Genomic DNA, 19470 nt, shown 5'->3' on the forward strand with positions numbered 1-19470 from the left:
GCAGCACGGGCAGGCACAGGGGCATTCTAGGTGATGCAAATTGCCAGCATTTCCATGGGCAAGGGGCTGTGCAGCCACAAGCACCACCTGGGGCTTGGGCTACGGGCTCACCATGACAATGTGCTTACCACCTCATGGTGCACATGCCACCCCAAAGTGGATGCAGCCCTGCCATCGCCTGGTGACCCCTTCTGCAGGCTTGGGCTGTCATGCACCATCCTCCCTCCTCAGCTTCTCCTCTGCATCTTCACCTTTGCCATGGTCCTGGTGCCAGAAGCCAAAGACCAAAGCAAGGCAGCCAAGGGGAGGAGAAGGGGCCCAGCGCGGCCTTCCACGGCCGCCCCCACCCTGGCCTGGACCCCAGCCGACCCCTACACCCCCATGGAGGACTACGAGCACAGCATCCAGGACATGGTGCGCCAACTGAGGAACAGCTCTGAGCCAGGCGACACCAAGTGCCAGGTCAACCTGCAGCTCTGGAGGTCTAACCGGAGGAGCCTGTCCCCCTGGGTCTACAGGTGAGCGTGGGGCAGGGTCCTCAGGGCCGGGGTCTGTGGGGAGGGCCACGTGTGCTGGTCCCACACTGGCAGATACGGCGGTGACTGTGGCTCCAGCAGCATGGAGCCACCCCAGGTGCAGCTCCCCATGTTACCCCGCGGTGGCATTGCCCTGCCTGTCCCCATCTCACCTGCTAGGCTCACTGTCTCCCCTGCCTCCTCTTGATTCTCTTCTCCTCCAGCATAAACCATGATGCAACACGGATCCCAGCAGACATCCCCGAGGCCCGGTGCCTCTGCACCGGCTGCATCAACCCCTTCACGATGCAGGAGGACCGCACCATGGCAAGCATCCCCATCTACAGCCGGCTGCCTGTCCGCCGGCTGCTCTGCCAGGTGCCAGGTGAGGTGGGGCACAAGCCCTCTGGGAGGAAGAAGTGTCACAAGAAGTACCAGATGGTCATGGAGACCATCGCCGTGGGCTGCACCTGCATCTTCTAAGCCTGCAGAGCTAACCATAACAGCTCCTCATGGGCATCTAACCAGGTTGCTCTTGCTTCCCGAGCATCACCAGGGCAAGGAACGAGTCTGCACAAGGAGAATGCAGTTGCATAGCTCCAAGGGCTCCCTGAAATTCCCTTCTGGGCTCTGCCAGCCTCAGCCCAAGAGCCACTCTGGGGACATGCAGCACTGGGGCAGCCCCTGCAAGCAACCCAGCCACGCAGCCCTGCCTCCAGCCTCACCACGAGCCCTCTAACCTTTAGGGAAGGGCCAAGGAGGAGGGTCCTTGCCCACCACCCCCAGCCCCAGGCTGTGGAGTGGGTGCTCACCCCGTGCACAAACTGGGGGCTTGGCTGGGGAGGCTGGGGCAGCTTTTGAGATCCTCAATAAAGCTCATCTCTGGCCCCTGTCTGAGCCGCTCCATGCGCTGCCGGCAGGAGGGCAGGGCTCTGCTCTTGGCCAGGCCAGCCACCCCTGCTGCTCACCCCACAGCCTTGGCCTCTAAAGCCTCCTGAGATCCCTCCCACAGCAGCAAGAGCTGTGATCCTTTCTGACAGAAAACCCACAGGTTCCTTCCAGTACAGAGCAGGGAGGGAAATGGGGAAACCTCAGGCGCGTGGCACAGACAGGCAGCAGCACAGGGCAGGGGCCGTTTTCCTGAAGGCAAAGCTTGTTCAAGTCATCTGGGACACAGCCTGTCCCTCACCCCCTGCCCCAAACCCAGTGCTGTTCCCAAGACAATAAATACTCCCCTGGCTACCGCACTGCCACCCCTGCGCGTCACAGCTCCGTCTTCACCTTGTGCATCAAGTCCTTCTGGTCGATTTTCTCCAGGTCCTGATACCAGCGGTTGTAAGCTAGGAGGGCCACGTTTTTGGCCGCCACAGCTATCATCTCCATGGAGCTGGCCACCCACTCCACACCGCTGAGGTAGAAGAGGTTGTCGTGGAGCATGATGGGCGGGAGGGACTTGCTGGAGTCGTAGTGGGGGTACGACTGCCACTCCGTCACCTGCACCGAGTAGTAGGACCTGAAGAGGGTCTTCAGCTGCTGCTTGTCCAGTGGCTGCTGGGACAGGACTCGCCACACCGCAGCCTCCTGGGGCTGCTTGCGACGGAAAGCCGCTGAGATGTTGACAGGACAGATGTTGTCCATGGCGTTGAAGAATAGGTTGGGGGTGTCGGTGGTGAGGATGCTGGTGAAGGGGAAGAGCTTGGGGTCGGGGAAGCCAAAGTAGGAAGAGTTGAGGTATCCATGCACCACAGAGGTGACAGAGGGCTGGAAGGCACTAGGGAAGTTGGCAATGGGCGGCTCGAAGTTCTCAAAGGTGAAGTTGCTCCTGCTGGGGTGCAGGGGAGTTGTCACCACCACCATGTCATAGAAAGCTGAGCCCTGGCCTTTGCTGCCCTTGTAGTGTACCTGGTACAGGGCTCTCCCTTCTGAAAAGAGATGGCAGACCGTTAGTGTAGCCCCGTGCCCCAAGCTGTATTGTCCTGGACCTTCTTTTCTCCCTGTGGGAGAAAACTTCTAGAGAAGCTCAGCCTAGTCAGGTAAGGAGGAGCGGGGCAGGGCCGCCCACTCCACAAACCAGAGCTATCCAGCCCTCCTACTGAGTTGGAGCAGGGGGCGAGCCTGAAACATGGATGGTGTCCATGTGAATCTCCAAGCCCAACGAAAAGCCCTAAGGGACCCCAGGGCTGAGGTCTGCAGCACAGGGCCCTGCCTCCCAGATGGATCAGACAGACAGACAGCATCCCTCAATGCCCTGGGATCCCCATACCAACCACCAACCACCTCCCACCCTGCTGGGCACAGACCCACACCCAAAGGCCGGCAGCACCCATGGGTGTGTGGGGCCGGAGCAGCTCCCCTGGCCATACTCACCTGAGCTGTGTAGAGAGATGCCCGTCACCCTGGCAGAGATGATGTTAGCTTTGGTCAGCTTCAGCAGACCCGAGCACACCAGCTTGTTGCCTCCTTCCACTGCCCACGTGCTGCCCTGGGCCCCTGCCAGCGACATGGCTCCTGGGGGGCGGAAGAGGAGGGTGCCTCAGAGCCCTGCCCAGGGAAAGGACCCTGGGAGGAACCCTCAGACAGGGGAGTAAGGGACTTCACCTGCAAAGGCGGGCACCAGCACCGACTGGCCGTAGCTGGAGCGCAGGACAGCTGCGATGACATCATCCACAAAGTGCTGCGTGACACCCACCTCCAGCAGGGACTCGGCCACCGAGCGCTGCGTCATGTTGACAAAGGCGTCACCCCCCAGTGAGTGCAGCAGCTCCTCCAGGCTGGAGAAGGCGTAGCCGTGTGCCTGATACTTGTAGATCCTGAAGGGGATAGCACCATGGGGCGCCTGGTCAGTTTCTGGTGCCAGGAAGACCCCAGCACACCCTGAGCCCCTTGGCTTTCCTACCTCATGAACTTCTCCATCACCTCCTCCACCCACATCTGCAGGCGCAGGAAGCTGATGCCATAGTGCCACCAGAGCCGGAAGAGGTTGAGCAGGTACCAGTCAGTCTCCTCCAGGACAAAGTGCTCCCCGCTGAATATGGCACTCTTCCCTGGCACCTCACGCCGGTGCTTGAGGCCTGCAGGGAGCAGAGGGGCCCCGGCGTGCGGCTGGGAAAGGGCAGAACCAAACAGGGACGCGGACAGGCCAGCGGGTGACAGAACAACACTCCTGGATGAGCATCAGGGAATGCATGACCTCAGGGACCCCAGTCCAACCCCATGTGTTTGGGCATCCCATGGAACCTCCCCAGTGCTATGGGACAAAGCAGGGGGATTTTTGTGAGCTCAGGAGAGGGGAGCAGGGACAGCAAAGGGATCATGGCGTGCCCATGGCCCCAAGGCACGTCTGGAAGCATCCGCTCACCCAGGGTCTTGACGAAGTCCTGCATGTGGAGGCTGAGGGCGTGGATGGATGTGCCCCTGCTCTCATACTGCTGCTTGTTGACGGTGACGGTGGCCAGCCGGCCACCCACGCCAGCCGGCTCGTACACATCCAGCTGCACCTGCGGCCCGAACTGCTGCTGCGAGAAGTAGGCAACGGCCGAGCCGCCCAGCCCGGCACCCACCACGGCTGCGGGCCGAGGGTCAGCCGGGGCTGCGGGCTGGCACCCGCACCCCGCCATCCCCACAGCCGGGCTGCCCCGCACCCCTACCTCCCCCTCACGCCCTCCCCGGTTCCCGGTGCTCGCCCCCCGGCTCCTACCGATGCTGCGCGGCGGGGCACGGCCGGCGGAGGCGGACAGGAGGGCCGGCACAAGCAGCAGCAGCGGCGGCGGCAGCGGGACCATGGCGCAGGCGGCGGCGGCAGCGCGGCCCAGCAGCGCCCGCCCCGGCCCGCCCCTCACGGCAGGCTCGGCCTCCAGGGCTAGGGCAGGCCGGGCTAGGCCTGCTGGCGGCCGTGCGGTTTTCTGAGGGCTGGCACCGGGACAGCTTGGCCCGGGGAGGAAGGAGAACGAGGGCAGGGGCTGCTGCTGCTCGCAGGAGGGAGGTGGGGCCCGCAGAGCCCGGGCCGGGTCGGCCGCAGGACTGAGAGCGCCGAGACAGCGCCTCTGGTAAGCTGCAAGGGGAGAGGGGCCCGGGCTCGCCCCCCGGGAGGACAGCGTGCCTGGGTGCTGTGCAGCCACACGCCGGGCTGCACGGTTCCCTGGCTTCCCTGCGGTCCCAGTGGAAGTGGTGGGCTGGCTGGAGACACAAACGTAGCATGAAAATTGGCCTTATTTTGGGAAATTTGTCTCCCTATACTTTGATGCCAGGGCTCAGAGGAGGCAATGCTCGAACAACACACAACACCACACCAAGGATGCTCGGTGCCCCCATTCTTAACACATAGTGGCTGCTGACCCGCAGCCGGCCCAATGTTGAACCAACAGCCTAAAACCAAGCGATCCCTCAAACCACATCAGCAGGCCCTGGTGCGGGACCTTCCTGCACGGTGCTGGGCTTCCAAAGTGGCAGAAGCCCACCTTTACTGCCTTTTACTGCCCCACAAACTGCTGTGGGAGCACATTTTCCCTGTACTCAGTTGGCACGTAGAGGAAGACACGGTGCTCAGCCCCTGGCCACGAGGCTGGGCTCTGCTGTGACTCGTACATCAGCACTGGCATTTCAAGCTTTTGCTTGTAGTCTGCCCTAGGCAGAACAAGGAGCTGCCCTAGGCAGCAAGACGCTTGTGCCATGGGGATCCTGTCTGGGAGCCTGCTGCTACCTGGAATACAAAGGCTAGCAAAATCTGAGCAAAAACGGGAATTGCATGTAATTACAGCACCTAGAACCTGCTGTAGCCAAGGGCTGGCTCTGTACCAAGACAAAATTAAATTTGGGAATCCATCACAGGAAAGGGAAAAGCCAGACCACAGGCAGAGGCTCCCTCTCCCCCACCAAAATGCAGGTGTGAACATGGGGGAGACACAGGCTGAGCTCCTGCTGCTGCTCAGCTCCCCTAAAGTTTACAGTGAGCAGTACTGACCCACCAGCACAGGACAACCATGTTCCCAAAGTTGCTTGAAACACAGCACAGAAATGCATCTGTGTGTTTCAGGTTCTAACAAGCCCTTACTTTAACTGCCCTGATTTCACCATGGCTGAGAGCAACAAGAAATCAGGCTGTACCTACAGCAAAGCTCTGGGGAGCCTGGGTCAGCACAGCTTCTGGTTCCCTGCTCCAGCTGGAAAGGCTGACCAGCCCCGGCTGCAGCCCTTCTGTAGCTCTGTGCAGTAAGCAAAACACTCCTTCTCTTGCTCTCACACACTTTTTATTTTCAGATGGAGGTGGTTGTGATTTGGAAACTCCCAGCTGTCACTGTTGCTGCAGAGAACACCAGAGGAGCCAGAAATTATTAGCACAACAGCAGGTAGCAGTATTTCCTGGTCTCGGCTGGTTAGCGCACACAGAGCAATGCAATCACAGCTGCTCCTGGGAAGAATGAGGAAGAGCCTGTATGGTGGGAAGTCGCGTCTACAATCACAAGGGGGTTTTGCTGGCAGATCCTCAGCACAAGGATTTAGGTCTTATCCCAGAAAGGCCATTTATAATATTCTTTTACAGAGTGGGTTTTTCTTTTTTCTTCTTTTAAGTGGTAAGTGCACAGGGGCATTGAGAGCTTCAGGAAAATGACGCAAGGCTTGCTGACATGGCACAACACAAAGAGACTACAGCAATACAAGGAATGGAGGCCAAGCTATCTTTGCAGAGGATGCAGGAAAGGAGAAGAAGTCTGCTGCAATCACAGCCCTGGAGAGAAAGCCTGTTCTCCCCAACAAATCCCTGAAATCCTAACCTGCTTGTGGATACCATGAGCACTAAAACACACTGTATATTACGTCACCTAAATTGCTGTACAGTATGCTTGCTACCACATGTCACACACAAAAGGAGAAATAAGCAGCAAAATGAAGCTGTGAGGGAAGAGAATGACAAACGTAACATAAGATAACATGTATTTCAACTGTCAGGAGTTCTGCAGAATAAGCACCAAAGGCTGGCAGAGAGCTTTTCTCTCCACAGTAGTCTGTGAATGAACTTAACCAGGAACAGAAAGGAAAGCAGGCACAAAGTACCAGAGAATGACAGAATTGGACAGTTCATCAGTGCAGAAACCCCTGGCAACTCACCTGAGGAAAGATGGCTCACACACGCAAATTTCTTGGAGTCCACCTAAAGGATTGTTCATAAAATGCCGAACAAATGCAGCGGACTGTAGCCCTTACTTTAGGCAGCCAGCTCAGGAATAGCTAGAAACCTTTCAATCCACAGTCCCACTCAATTAAAGCAGCAGCCAGAATAAGCAGCAGTTTGGGGAAGGGGGGGGGGGAAGGAAAAGAAGCAACTGCAATTCTTTTTTATTATCATTAGCAAATGGACAGTATCTGGACATGTAAAGAAAATCAGCCCTTTCCAACATTAACTCAAATGTTGTTGTCAATTATTTGCACCACTCCCACACTTGAGTCTTCCTCTTTCATACAGCCAGAACCATTGGTTAAACACAGAGCACAGAAACACAAAAACATACAGTATATACAGGTCTCCCACCAACTAAACAAAATTAAGATTTTTGGAGATTAGCAACACTTTGTTGACTTTGCAAGTAATATCAAAACATCTTTTAAAATAAAATATGACAATATTCACAATATAAAACTTAAATACTTTTTTTTTTTTTAAAGGACTTCCTATAGCCATTGATTTATCACAGCTGTTCTCTTTCAACAGAAGCTCTCCTGATGAAGCACTGAGAACTTAAGGTTCACAAAGCAACATTCACATTCTGCACTGCTCCTGGTCAGAGCTAAGATGCTGGCACAATATGGTGGGGTCACAGAACAAGGCCAGAGCCCCTGTGCAGCAGGGCTGCCCTCTTTCTGAGAGCAGAAATGCAGGTCCACACATCACCATTGCACGCAGGGGTTATCTAGTCCCAGTTCAGTTTATGGCTGGGCAAACGGAGTGGAAATGAGTAAGAGGTACGCAATACTTCCTATCCTCTGCTATTCTGTTCCTTCTACAAGCTCAAGAGTCATTGAATAAAGTGACCAGAGAGAAGAAGCTCATGAATCAGACTCCTCTTTGGTGTCACTGCAGAGCATGATGGAACTGCACCAAAGGGAACTCTGTTCCACCGCACTCAGTGTGTGAGCTTTACACAACCGGGGAAGACATGGGAGCTACAATCTGCAAAGGAGAAATTCACTCCATCCTTAGGCAATCTCATCCACAGTAAGAGAGATCGTTAAGTGTGCTTGAAAGGCAAGAGAATCAAATTTTGCTTAGGAAATGTAAATTTTGCGTTGGAATCAAGGTTTGGTTATTTCATTCTCATTTCACAATTGCAATTAAGCAGAAAACTAGGACAAACAACAGTATCTATCTCTTTGGTAATTTCTCTAAGTCTCTAAGCAATAGGTACATCTTGCAATAACCATCATAAAAGCCCGATCGGACCTTATAGAAGTTTCATAGATTTTAAAATTTGAGGCATGAACTGGGAAAAAAGCGTGCCCCAAATTAAACCGGGCCTGTAGGAGGCTCATAAATACTGCACGGGAACCCAATACCTCAGATCTCTGCTCCAGCCATACAACAGTAGCTCACTGAAAGCGGATCCCAGATACAGAAGCTGAATCAATAACCTCTTATTACAGATGGAAAGTGTCTGGAGTGCATTTTAGGGTATTTCTTTAAGGCAAAAGAGGGTGAATACTAGCTGAGGTCACAGGCAGGCCTGGCAAGTGGTCCAAAGGTGGACCAAGCAGATGCAGCATACTTTCACAGTCAGGTTGCTCAGTGGGTCAGTATAAAGATGCTTTGTATCCCATTACTTTTGGCCACATGCTACTTTTATGTTTGGCTCAGATAAGCTGCAGCCTTTCTATGACTGAAAACTACCTGTTATGTGAAATGCCTGTGGTTTTGTTTGGTTTCTTATAACTAACACTTCACATTACAAATTAGTTTCCATAACTAGCTCTCCCCTCATATTTGCAGAAAGACTCAGCTGATATACCAGGGACTGAAGAGGCAGAGAAGAACCAATTGCTCCAACTGAAGCTACAGTTTCCACAAAACAGGCTGCAGGCAGTCACCAGGCAAAACAAGAAGACTTGCATTGCCACATCACAAATTTCACCTGTTCTCTGCCTCGATTAATAGCATAACCTGGTTACCCAGCTGGCATGTACAGTCAGCAAAAACAATGAGCAGGAAGTCCTTTGTATCTCTAAAATTTCCAGCAGTGTGATGAAACCAGAGTACTGAACTAGAGCTTTTTCCAAAGTGATCTAGTGCTGGTATGAAGCCTCAAGTACCCCTCTGAAAACCCAACTACAAGGCACGAAACCGCACTTGTATCCACTACTGAGTCACCCCCATCTGGCTGTCACTAAAGCAGCTTGCATGAAGCATATTCAAAATGTGCATCTTCCTAAAAAATCTGCAGTGACAGCCAATTAGCTGCATGTGCTCTGCATAGAATCTCTTGACATGCAAGACTGCTGACAGCTGCTAACTGAAGGCTGCTGTTATCTCGAAGTTCATCACAAAAGGATTATGCAACTGAAACCTGCAAAGGAATGGGAGAAGAATAAGCTTTCTTCCAAACCAGTGACGGCATCCACCATAAATAAAGAGCTTTTGCAAGTGGATCTCAAATAACTGTCAGGCCACAGATCCAATTCTAGAAAGCAAAAAGGCAGGAATTAATGAATCTGTAAGAACCTGAAAACCACCATGCCTGCTTTGCTTTTTACGTAGTGTAAACCACAGCCTGGCTTATATAACTCTTCTGCCACTCTTCTGCTTACTGTTCTCTAAGGGGTTAAATTCTGATCTTACTGGGTGACCACATCCTTTCAGCTGATATAAATGGACTCCCAGAGAAAAGGACCACTGGGAAATACATATGGCATACTGTGATAACAACATGCTTCCAACTAGGAGGATGGCTTGAGGTAAGCTTTCACTTCCCCTGCCTTCTGCTTCTCCAGCTTTCTTGTCACTGCTGCTAAAATTGTTTCAAGGACACTTGAGACTTTTAGTAGAAGTGATTTTTTCTCCTTGTGTCAAGAAAAAAAAAATAAACAGAAGGTTTAATATTTACTATGACTACACAGAAGTAGAATATGATTATGAGCTGGAAGTTAGTGTTATCTGAGTACCGTTATTGGAAAGCTCAAGAAAATAAAACAGTCCAGATTTCCTACTTAAGGGCACATCTCCATTTTGCCAAAAGCTGCAACAAAGAGCATACAGTTTATCATGCTTGAAAGATGCACAAATACCCATCAGGGAAGAGAGATTACTCTCCTATAAAATATACTTTTTGGTTGGAGAGAGATTTGAGAAGAGTTTTCTGGCTCTACCAAGAACCATCACTCCCTGTTTTACCTCAAGGAATAAGGTGTCAAGCTGAAATTTTATGTGGAGAACAAATACTAACACATTGAAGTCTGATACAACAACTGAATTCTATTTAAAGCTGCATCCCTATTCAACTGTAGCATGACAGAGATTTCATTAATCCAGGATTATTTTCCTGAAACGATGTAAGAAAAAAATTGGCCCCAAATATCAATTCAAGTAATCATCTTGATCCTCATCTAAGGGCTCTGGGGACAATGGAAGACACCAGAATTAGACCAATAATAATACTCAGCCCTTTGAGCTTTTCCTCTTTTGAGTGCTTTGCAAAAAAAAAAAAGCCTCACCACATCCCTGTGAGGTAGGTCAATAAGTATTATTATACTCCCTTATTACAGATACAGAAACCAAGGCAGAGGAGTTACTTGCCTGAAGGCCACTGCAGGCATCTGTCTCAGAGATGGAGCTGAGAGACAAGATTCCCTAAATCTCAGAGAATTTCTCTTTCTCTCTCATATCCCCTTCCCTGTACAAGTTTTAATGGAGAAATGAGCAACAGAGAAAGGAGCATTCCTGACAAATAGAACTAGTACTACTCCATGTACTCCAAAAAGGATTATTAAATATACAAGTACCTTATAATTAATGACAGAATGACTGCACACATTATAAAGAAGCCAACGTACAATACAAACCTAGCTTAATAAATAAGTAAAGACATGCAGCTGCATTGTCAGAGTGCTGAGAGGTCCTCAGCTCCATCAGGTCCCAGATGCCAAGGAGGCAAGCCAACGTCATTCCTGTGACTCTACCGCCACACCGACGAGTGCATGTCTGATAGTGCGACCGTGGAGTTTGTAGCCATCCTGAGTCACCAGTGCTATCGTGCCCGGCTGTATTCCCTCGGCTGGTACGTGGCAGACGATTTCATGGTCGTATGGATCATATTTGCCCCCAACAGGGTTCATCTTCTGAAGGCCATGTTTGGCAAATACACTTTGCAACTTGGCCTCTATGAGCGACAGGCCTTCATAGATTTTCTTTAGAGTCATATTTGGATTACTAGGCTCTGCTTCTTCTGCAGCACTCTCAGTAGTCTTCTCCAAGATATCTGCTACTTCCACGAGGTCCCTGCAGAAACTCTGGATTCCTACATGTACAACGAAGCAAGAAGTACATAAAGAACAGTGACTACACAGAGCTACAGTGCCTACAACAGGCACGAAGTCACTGAAGTTTGAAAGCACCATTACGGCTACTAATTGATTTCAACTCTTACTTCAATGAGAGTAGATGGTGCCTTTTGTATCCTGTAGCCAAAGCTTTAGCATTACATGGGTACTATCATGAAGACTCCCCAAATCAAGATATATGCAGGAAAGGTAAATCTATATAGATCAAAAATTATTAGTATTATTAGTATTTCACTCCAAGAAGTTCTTGGGACTAAGAGTTGTCATTTAGAACACTCTTCCATACCCTCCCAAACAGTCCCACAGTGCTAAATGTTTTGCCAAACAACTCACAGAAACGCCTATACACACAGGGAACAAACAAAATGGGGGGAAATCAATATACTGTAAGGCCATCCATACGTATATCCACAATTTTATTAATATTCATATGTTAAAATTGCTGTGGAAGGACTGGATAAAACAGTCCTTTAGTTGGTCATGAAAACTGCCACAGTGTCTTTCATTAGAAAAATGTGTTTAGATCATACACATTTCCAGAAACAGTATATTACACAGCACAGAAATTTCAGGAAAACCAACCTCCCTCAGTTATAATGATGCCATAAGTAATTTTCTGGAAAGATATACGACAAAAACAGAGAAGAGAAAGAGAAGCGATAGTTCAGTGCTGTCTACAATTGTACATACATGTTCAAACACGCACAGAATGAAGAAGCATGAAGGAGAGGCAACAAAGGAGCAGACAGAAGCAGACCAATTACCAACTTGTCTCCTCTTGAACCAGGCTCTGCTTTAATGCTCTACAGCCCCCTGTGCCTCACTCCATGAGCAATAAATAAATAAATAAATAAATAAATAAACAAACTATTTTTTCTTCAAATCTAAAGCAGGCTGCATACAAAAACTCAGAACTCAAAAAAACTGCAAACCAATAATGCTGATTAACCCAGAACTCAACTGCCATTTTGTAGCACCATGGGCAGAATGGTAATAAAACAGCAGCAGCTCTAATTTCAAAGCTACTGGAATTAACTACAAAAAAACTTTCAGATATTCACGTGCTATAGAAAATAATGGTTTCTCATTTTCAAAAATGGTGCTGGCAGAGTGCAATGATTAAACAGTTTCCCCCCTTCACCTGTCTCAGTTGCCAAAGCTACTGATCCAGCTCACTTCACTGATGCTAAAATGTTTATTATAGAAATGTTAAAGACCATCTGATACAGGAACCTACTACCTTTGTCCCTCACAGGATCTACCTCCTAAAAGATAGAGCAGAAGAGAAGAGATCATTAAGATAAAACAGGACATTACAACCTGATGAAATTGCTGAGAGTATGAGATACACTCTGAGAGCCAATTGTCAGCATACAGAAGAACCTGTAATTTCCATGGAGTCAGTAGAACTTCACTCAACTGCACTGGAGCTATTTTATTTAGAAAAGATCACAAAGCAGTCACTGAGATAAAACTGACAGGACACAGCTGGACATATAAAAAAATAGTGAGTAAGCCCAGACACCAACAGTCCAGGCCAAACATTGTGTGGACTTTACATGGACAGAGAGGAGAGAGAAAAGCTGCTGAGTAGCATTTTATGCTCAGGCAGCAGGCAGGCCACTGCAATAAACACAGCTCTTCCTCACTTTGCTTACCAAAGAGTTTGGCATCTTCCACAAACTTCTGGGTTCTCCTCCGGACATTCTCAGAATCTGCCAAAGCTTTCCGGTATCGCTCCTGTAAGCATGATAGCAAGAGCAGACATCAAACAAGGAGTAAAACTGACTTCCTGTCAAGTTTGCAGTCCCTTAGAAGTCATTTAAAAATAACTAATTTCACACCAGAAGGTTTGTGCTGGGCTCCAGCGTTTTCATTTTCATTAGAACAAGCAAACCCAACCCCTCTCCTGCTGATTAATCAGCACAACTGCAACTCCCTCAAAAGACCCAAGTCAAGGCCAGAAGCTTTCAGGGCACAGCTCAGTTGGATGCTGCATTGTCAGGCTGCTGCTTTTTGCATGACTCACTGCACCTATTGAGACACTCCTTTCTCTACCAGGCAAGTCTTAGCAACAGATCCACAAACAGCTGATTTATCACTTGTTGCAGTAGTACTTTCTAGGCAATTACCCTCACAATTGCCCCATGCTTCAGTATTTATTCATCTCTTACTCACATTTGAAAATTCCCTATAAAATGATCCCTTCCATTTCCCTGCTAGATGCCAAAGATAACTTCCCTTCTCAGACAATCTGGGTCCAGCACATTGCAACATATAATACTAGTCAGGATAAACCTCCTGCCATTCCCTCTTCACAGCATTGTGAAAGAACTGACCACAGCCCATCTCTCATATACAGTTTTCCCTTCCAGGATCATACTATCAGTGTCTTGCTCCCAGGAGCTACTGACAGTTGGTGTTTCTGGGAAAGGCAGACCGTACTCCTTCCACAGCGTACCCTAATGCCTAGAGCACTGCTGCTTTGAATGCTGCCAGAGCACAGCGATGACGTTTGGATGTTACAATGCTTAGAGAAAAAGATAGGGCTGAAAGACAAAGTCGAAGGGACTGAATGAAAGACAGCAGTGACACCAGCAGCACACTTACAGTTAAATCCCGGACTTGCTCTTCCAATTTGATGGCTTTGTGCTCTAAGGCACAATCAGAAAGGGGATACTTTGGCTCATCGTGGGGATCTTCTGGGCCACACTCATCTCCTGTACTTCTCTGCTGAGCTGCAGTGCTGAAAACACATGGGGACACCCTGAAGTACAAACTAGTGACAAAAAAAAAAAAAGTTATGTTACAACATGGTCATAAAGAAAGATTCCTGTTTAGTGTAATTTCTAAAAGACTCTCTTAAAAAGGTACATAGGATTCTACATAAAACTTTAGCTCTTTTCAGAAAAGATAGGCAATTAGCACAGAAAACACAGACAGATATTTTGAAAAAATCTTTTATTTTAGGCTCATATCACTACAGAGGCTGTGTGCCACTTCCCTGACATAACTAAAAAAGAGTCTGGTTTTTACAGGAAAACAAGCTGTTGGTTGCATTTTGCTAACTTCCCAGTACAGATAGTCAATTCTTAACAGTAAACTTCAGAAAGTTTTTTGCAAGGCAGTCTTGAAAAGGACTAAGTAGCAGAGAGCTGTTTTAAGAATTATTTTAAAACAAACAAATGTTCTGAGCAAAATTCAGTAGATCTGTGAATCTGCAGCATTTAACTAGGTACATGGGCAGAGCCTCACCTGCTCCTCTAAGAAGGTAAATTCATGCTGGTACATCAGGTGAAACTCATCCAGAAGGCTGACTCCAGAACTTGCAGATGAAATTATGAAACAACCGAAGAGTCAGATAATTGCATTGAGCTTTATCAACACTGCCTAGATGCCAAGAAGCTTATTCTATAATGTAACTATCTCACAGGTTTCCCAAAAAATAAATAGCGGAAATCTGGCTAAAAACATTTTCGTCAAAAGATGATCAAAAGCACTAGGTTAGACACATTAATAAATCGACAGTGTTTCACTCTGCTTGTCCACAGTGCCCTTCACTGCCACCAATACCGCAGTCACTCCAGGAGCAAAGCGGAGAGTTTTCACCCCACCTCCTCCAGACAGAGAAGCACCCCCTGCATTTACAGCTGACCTGGACAGCATTAGGGCATAGCCTCAGCCTCAGCCTCAGCCTCAGCTGCACCCTCCCCCTCCCCCTCCCCCCCCCATTTCACACAGGAACAGAGTCTGCAGAAGAAAGCTCAATTTACTTCCAAGAGCAAACATTTTAGTATAGTCTTGACAAGGAAGAGTGAGCCTCTCCTTTCTTAGAAGGACCTCAGCTGAGCAGAACAGGGCTTGCAACACCCCCACAACACGGGGCTTTTGCATACACTAAGTGCGGACCTAGCTTACAGTGGCAACTGAATGGGACGGGTTCGTGCCCCTTAGTCCAGTACTGAACTGTGCAGCTCCTGCTGAATGAAGGTTCAGGGAGTTAAACCTGCCAAAAACTACCCCTGCTAAAGTGTTTTGTGTCCGGCGTCCTCAGATAGGTTTGCTGAGAGATCTGATGAGTGCAAATGCCAGCGCAGAGTAACAGACGTGCGGAGCCTGGAGAGATGTGGGAAGGGCAACATGGGGAAAGGAAGAGGCATCCCTTGTTGGGAGGCAGCAAGGGCTTAGACTGCCTTATCTGTCTGACCAAAAGCACACTTTAAGAGATGTATTTGCCCAAAGACCACCAAGCATCTCCTACCACTCCCTGATTAGTAGCCCAGATGTTCCCTCATTTTATCTTTAATACAAGGTTGCTATACCGCCCATAGCACCAATGACAGATTCCCTTTTCCCATTTGCAGACGTTTGCATATACCACTTTTTATTAAGTGGGTACTTGAAACATGGTGTGTACACCAAACTGTTCCTTTTCAAAACCATTATGTATCACATACAGACCCAAAAAGTGCCTTTACTAAGTGTATTTACTCTGGAACAAGACATTCCTTTAAAGAACCTTCTCAAAAAGCTTCCCAGTCCCTGCAGCTCTGGTCCCAGGAATGCCTTCAGGAGAAAGCCCAACATTTTAGCCATGGCTGCAGAAGTCTGTTTGGGGCACAACACCCCACCTTGAATTATGTTCATCCCATTTGTTTTGGTGACTGGTTGACACAGTACTTTTACAATATTATAGAAAGCAGTTAAGCCAGAAGTGAGGAAAGAGATGTACCTCCTTTGCCATGCCTTCAGAAATCAATGAACGACCTTTAAGCAACTGGAAAGCTTTATTTGTGGGGGGAAACGTGTGCCTGTGGTAAGCATCAACTACCAGCTTTGTCCTTTATCTTATTGGATTTCATTTAAAGAGCTGCAGGAATGGAAATCAGCCCTGCTTCAGATGAACCAAAGAAGCTGAAATGCAGCTGAGAAAGCAGCCTTGCCTGGCACCTCACAGGTTAGGTACCTGCAGTTTAAAACAAACAAACCAAAACTATACAAGTGAGGCAACTCTCCTGCATCCAAGAAGCAAAGCTTACTGTGTTATTTCCCTGTGCAAGTGATTCACGTTACAGAAAGGGATATGTTTCAGCATGTAGGAGTAGAGGGGCATGAGAGAGCTGGTGTCTCCACCATAGGGACCTGCCTACGTGAAGCAGAGAGCTGCAAACATGGACTCCTTTCTCCAGCTGGTAAAACCAAGCCACGAAACACTCCCCCATGCAATGAAATGCCCCAGGTGCCACAGGCTGTTCAGACAAGCCTGCCTTAAAAGTTGGAGGCAAGAAAAAAGAGTCCCAGACTGATTCCAAAGGGAATTCTAAAGGACTATTAGGCAGAATTGAAAATGTTGTTCCATTTACTTCTTCCTTGAGGATGAAAGAAATATGCCTCTACCAAGGGCATGTGCTATTTACAGTCTGTCCGCTGCACTGTGCTCTACCTTTTAAGTACAGTCTCGATCACAGCTGCCCTAAAAATAGGCAGGAATCCCACAGGAGGAAGTTGACACATCCTGAAGTGACAGACATGGGGAAGTCCCAAAGGGTGTGAAAGGATCATACAACTAAGCTGGTGATTCAAAAAGATTTACAGACTTCTGTCACAGAAGGGCAAACAGATAGATGGAGGAGAGAACTTGATTGCAGCCACATGGATCAAGCCAGTTGTCCTTAAAGGTTAGCATTTTAATGATCTCTTTCTGGAGCACAGGCACGATACCCAAACACCCCAAAACCCACGCTGTTTCCCCTTCCAAAACAAGGATCCTTTCCCACCTCTCCCTTAAACTCTCCTTCCTCCTCCTCCCAAATCTGCATGACAAAGCATGCCAGAGCTAAGGTACAGAGCCATCTAAATCACTGTTTAGGATGGAATCTAATTATCCTCACTCACTGTGCTCTGTCTCATCTGGGAGCGGTGTAAAAGAGCACTTTGTGGATTCCTTTTCGATGAAACCTAACAGAACAAGCTTCTGCAGCATACCTTAGCGCATGATGACCACAAACTGGCAGCAGACACCCAGACTACAGCCAGTCCAGCAGAAGTCCCCAAAACGTGGATGCCTGGTCCCCATCACCACTTGCCTGCATCAAGCTGCTGCCGCTGGCTGCAATGTGGACACAGCCACGGAGGGCTCCTGCACAAAGAGGAGCTTCACGCTGACAGCAGGTTCTGGCTGTTTTCCACCAACAAAGCCTGCTTGGCTTCTGCCAGGAGAAGTCACACCTGTTTCAGACTTGTTGCGTGCTTTGAGAGGGGCCAAGCAGTCTTCACGCACATGAAAGCACTTGAAAGTGGAAGGACTTTCAGACACGTCTTCACATTCAGTCCCAAACCCAGTTGTTTCTGTTATGTGCTCTAGAACCATTTTATTATATTTACATGGTTTCTTTCAGAGAAAAATCTTTAGAATAAACTAACATATGTTTTATTATTTTTTTTTAATTATTGTTTTCAGCTGCCTGCATTTCATTCAACTAACCAAAGCAACTGCTATAGATCTCACTGCCCTTTTAAAAGCCATATTCCATGGTGTCCAAAAATATGCCTGGATGCTCTTTTCTGTCTAAATATTAATAAAATTAATTTAACTCTCTTCCCAAACCACACAGAAAGAGCTACTATGGCACAGGTGCTGTCCCATTACCAAAAACCTGAGGACACTAAAGATGTAGCACCTCAGTCCATGAAGGAACGGCCCAGAAGTTTGGGTGCGCACGAGTGACCACCAGGGAGGCACAGGGGCTGCTGCCCGTGGGGCGGCAGCAGGAAACAATGGCCCGGCGTGACTTGCTGACAAGGCCACCTCTCCCTGGAGGGAAATTTCACTCTCCCAGGACAGAGCCAGGCCGGGGAGCGCTCACCTCCTTCCCCTACCCGCACCGGGACCCCTCCGGGCGGCTCGGCGCCCCCCGGTCCTGGCCCCTGCTTCCCCGGGCCCCACCGTGGGCCAGGCCCGGCGCCGCCACCGCCACGTCCCGTCCCCTTCCCCGGAGGCCGTGCCCCCCGTACCTGCCGTGCCGGGGCGCGCCGAGGGAGAGCAGGGCCCCGAGGCGGCGCCGGGCGGCCGGCAGGGAGCGGGAGGCCATCCTCCGCCGGGCGCCGAGCGGAGCAGGCCCCGCTGCTGACTACAGCTCCCGGCAGCCCCGCGCCGCCCGCCCAGCACCGCCCGCCCGGCACCGCCCGCCCGGCACCGCCCCGTGCTTGAGGGCGCGGTGTGAGGGGCGGGCGGCGCCATTCGTGTCGGAGCGGCTCGGCACGGCCTGGAACGGGGGCTGCTGCTCGCCCGCTGCCTCGCGTGTGGGGCCGGGCGTGCTGCGGGCCTCGCCAGGGCCTGGTCGTGAGGGCAGGCAGCGCCTTGTGCTCCCTCGTAGAATCGTTAGGGTTGGAGAAGAGCTCCAAGGACATCTGGGCCAGCCAACCCCCTACCATCATCACCCACTAAACCATGTTGCTAAGCACCACATCCATCTTTAAACAGACCCTTCCACCGCTATCATCCACCAAACCACGTCCCTAAGCACCAGGCCCAACCTTTCCTTGAACACCACCAGGGATGGTGACTCCACCACCTCCCTGGGCAACCAGTCCCAATGGCTGCTCTTCATGAGAAGAAATGTCTCATTTCAAACCTGAATCTCCCCCAGCACAACTTGAGGCCACTCTGTCTAGTCTTATAGCTATTGATCTGCCAGAAAAGGCTGATCCCCGCTCTCCCAGCTCCTTTTCAGGCAGTTGTAGAGAGCAATAAACCCTCACCCGAGCCTTCTCCAGACCGAACAAAGCCAGTCCCCTCAGACACTCCCCACGGGACTTGTGCTCCAGGCCCTTCTCTGGACATGCTCCAGGTCCTCGATGTCCTTCTTGTAGTGAGGGGCCCAAAGCTGAACACAGCACTCAAGGTGTGGCGTCACCAGAGCCTCATGGGCAAGGACTGGGTTCTGTGGTCTACCCAAGCAGGAAGGAACTTTTTTTGGCCTCATAATGAATAAACTGGAAAATAATAATAATAATAATAAAAACTTGGTCAAGTGTGCTTTTTAACCCAGGTCTACCTCCAAATTGGCAAGCATGGTTTCAAAGTGGTGGTGCAGCAGCTCTACTCCTGCTTGCGGGCCCAGGTTCTGTGCTTCTCTCGATGCTCAAGAGAGTTTGACCCATTTCCACTACAAGAGCTGCACAGGTTCTCAATGCTCAAGAGGTTTTTACCGATTTCCACACTGAGTTTCCTCCTGCATCAGGGGCAGCGTGGCCATGGGAGGACGGGAACAGCGACAGGCAACGTGGCGATGCCGCTGCTGAGCAGAGGACAAGCAGGGCCAGGACTGGGGCTTCCTTGTACCTCATGTCCAGGCAGCCAAACACCAAGCTCACAGCTCTGAACCCTTGGTCACCAACAGAGGCAGCGTAT

General features: G+C 49.9%; 3 protein-coding genes across 3 annotated transcripts; 1 reads left to right on the forward strand and 2 right to left on the reverse strand.

Annotated features, from left to right (window-relative positions):
• Nucleotides 1-236: 236 nt before the first annotated feature.
• Nucleotides 237-1439, forward strand: LOC118157884 (interleukin-17B-like). The gene is made up of 2 exons (XM_035312400.1): nucleotides 237-518; nucleotides 740-1439. Exons 1-2 carry the CDS (start codon nucleotides 259-261, stop codon nucleotides 996-998), a joined length of 519 nt encoding a protein of 172 aa, XP_035168291.1. The 5' UTR covers nucleotides 237-258; the 3' UTR covers nucleotides 999-1439.
• A 208-nt stretch (nucleotides 1440-1647) lies between these two features.
• LOC118157888 (prenylcysteine oxidase-like) lies at nucleotides 1648-4297 on the reverse strand. Its single transcript, XM_035312407.1, has 6 exons — nucleotides 4213-4297; nucleotides 3874-4080; nucleotides 3412-3586; nucleotides 3114-3325; nucleotides 2883-3023; nucleotides 1648-2437 (listed from the first exon to the last, which is right to left on the reverse strand). Exons 1-6 carry the CDS (start codon nucleotides 4295-4297, stop codon nucleotides 1779-1781), a joined length of 1479 nt encoding a protein of 492 aa, XP_035168298.1. The 3' UTR covers nucleotides 1648-1778.
• A 2547-nt stretch (nucleotides 4298-6844) lies between these two features.
• Nucleotides 6845-18199, reverse strand: LOC118157883 (grpE protein homolog 2, mitochondrial-like). Its single transcript, XM_035312399.1, has 4 exons — nucleotides 18072-18199; nucleotides 13668-13836; nucleotides 12716-12797; nucleotides 6845-11014 (listed from the first exon to the last, which is right to left on the reverse strand). The coding sequence occupies exons 1-4, from the start codon at nucleotides 18146-18148 to the stop codon at nucleotides 10659-10661; spliced, it is 684 nt and encodes a 227-aa protein (XP_035168290.1). The 5' UTR covers nucleotides 18149-18199; the 3' UTR covers nucleotides 6845-10658.
• Nucleotides 18200-19470: the final 1271 nt, after the last annotated feature.

The sequence above is a fragment of the Oxyura jamaicensis genome (assembly GCF_011077185.1).
Source record: "Oxyura jamaicensis isolate SHBP4307 breed ruddy duck chromosome 13 unlocalized genomic scaffold, BPBGC_Ojam_1.0 oxy13_random_OJ106579, whole genome shotgun sequence".
Lineage (NCBI taxonomy): Eukaryota > Metazoa > Chordata > Aves > Anseriformes > Anatidae > Oxyura > Oxyura jamaicensis.

Coding starts and splice junctions, on each gene's coding strand:
- LOC118157884 (XM_035312400.1), top strand. CDS start 259: ATGGTCCTGGTGCCAGAAGCCAAAGACCAAAGCAAGGCAGCCAAGGGG. Junction 519..739: donor CTGTCCCCCTGGGTCTACAG/GTGAGCGTGGGG, acceptor CTTCTCCTCCAG/CATAAACCATGATGCAACAC.
- LOC118157888 (XM_035312407.1), bottom strand. CDS start 4,297: ATGGTCCCGCTGCCGCCGCCGCTGCTGCTGCTTGTGCCGGCCCTCCTG. Junction 3,587..3,873: donor GGACTTCGTCAAGACCCTGG/GTGAGCGGATGC, acceptor TGCTCCCTGCAG/GCCTCAAGCACCGGCGTGAG. Junction 3,326..3,411: donor GTGATGGAGAAGTTCATGAG/GTAGGAAAGCCA, acceptor TATCCCCTTCAG/GATCTACAAGTATCAGGCAC.
- LOC118157883 (XM_035312399.1), bottom strand. CDS start 18,148: ATGGCCTCCCGCTCCCTGCCGGCCGCCCGGCGCCGCCTCGGGGCCCTG. Junction 12,798..13,667: donor AGCAAGTCCGGGATTTAACT/GTAAGTGTGCTG, acceptor TCATGCTTACAG/GAGCGATACCGGAAAGCTTT. Junction 11,015..12,715: donor GGAAGATGCCAAACTCTTTG/GTAAGCAAAGTG, acceptor TTGTACATGTAG/GAATCCAGAGTTTCTGCAGG.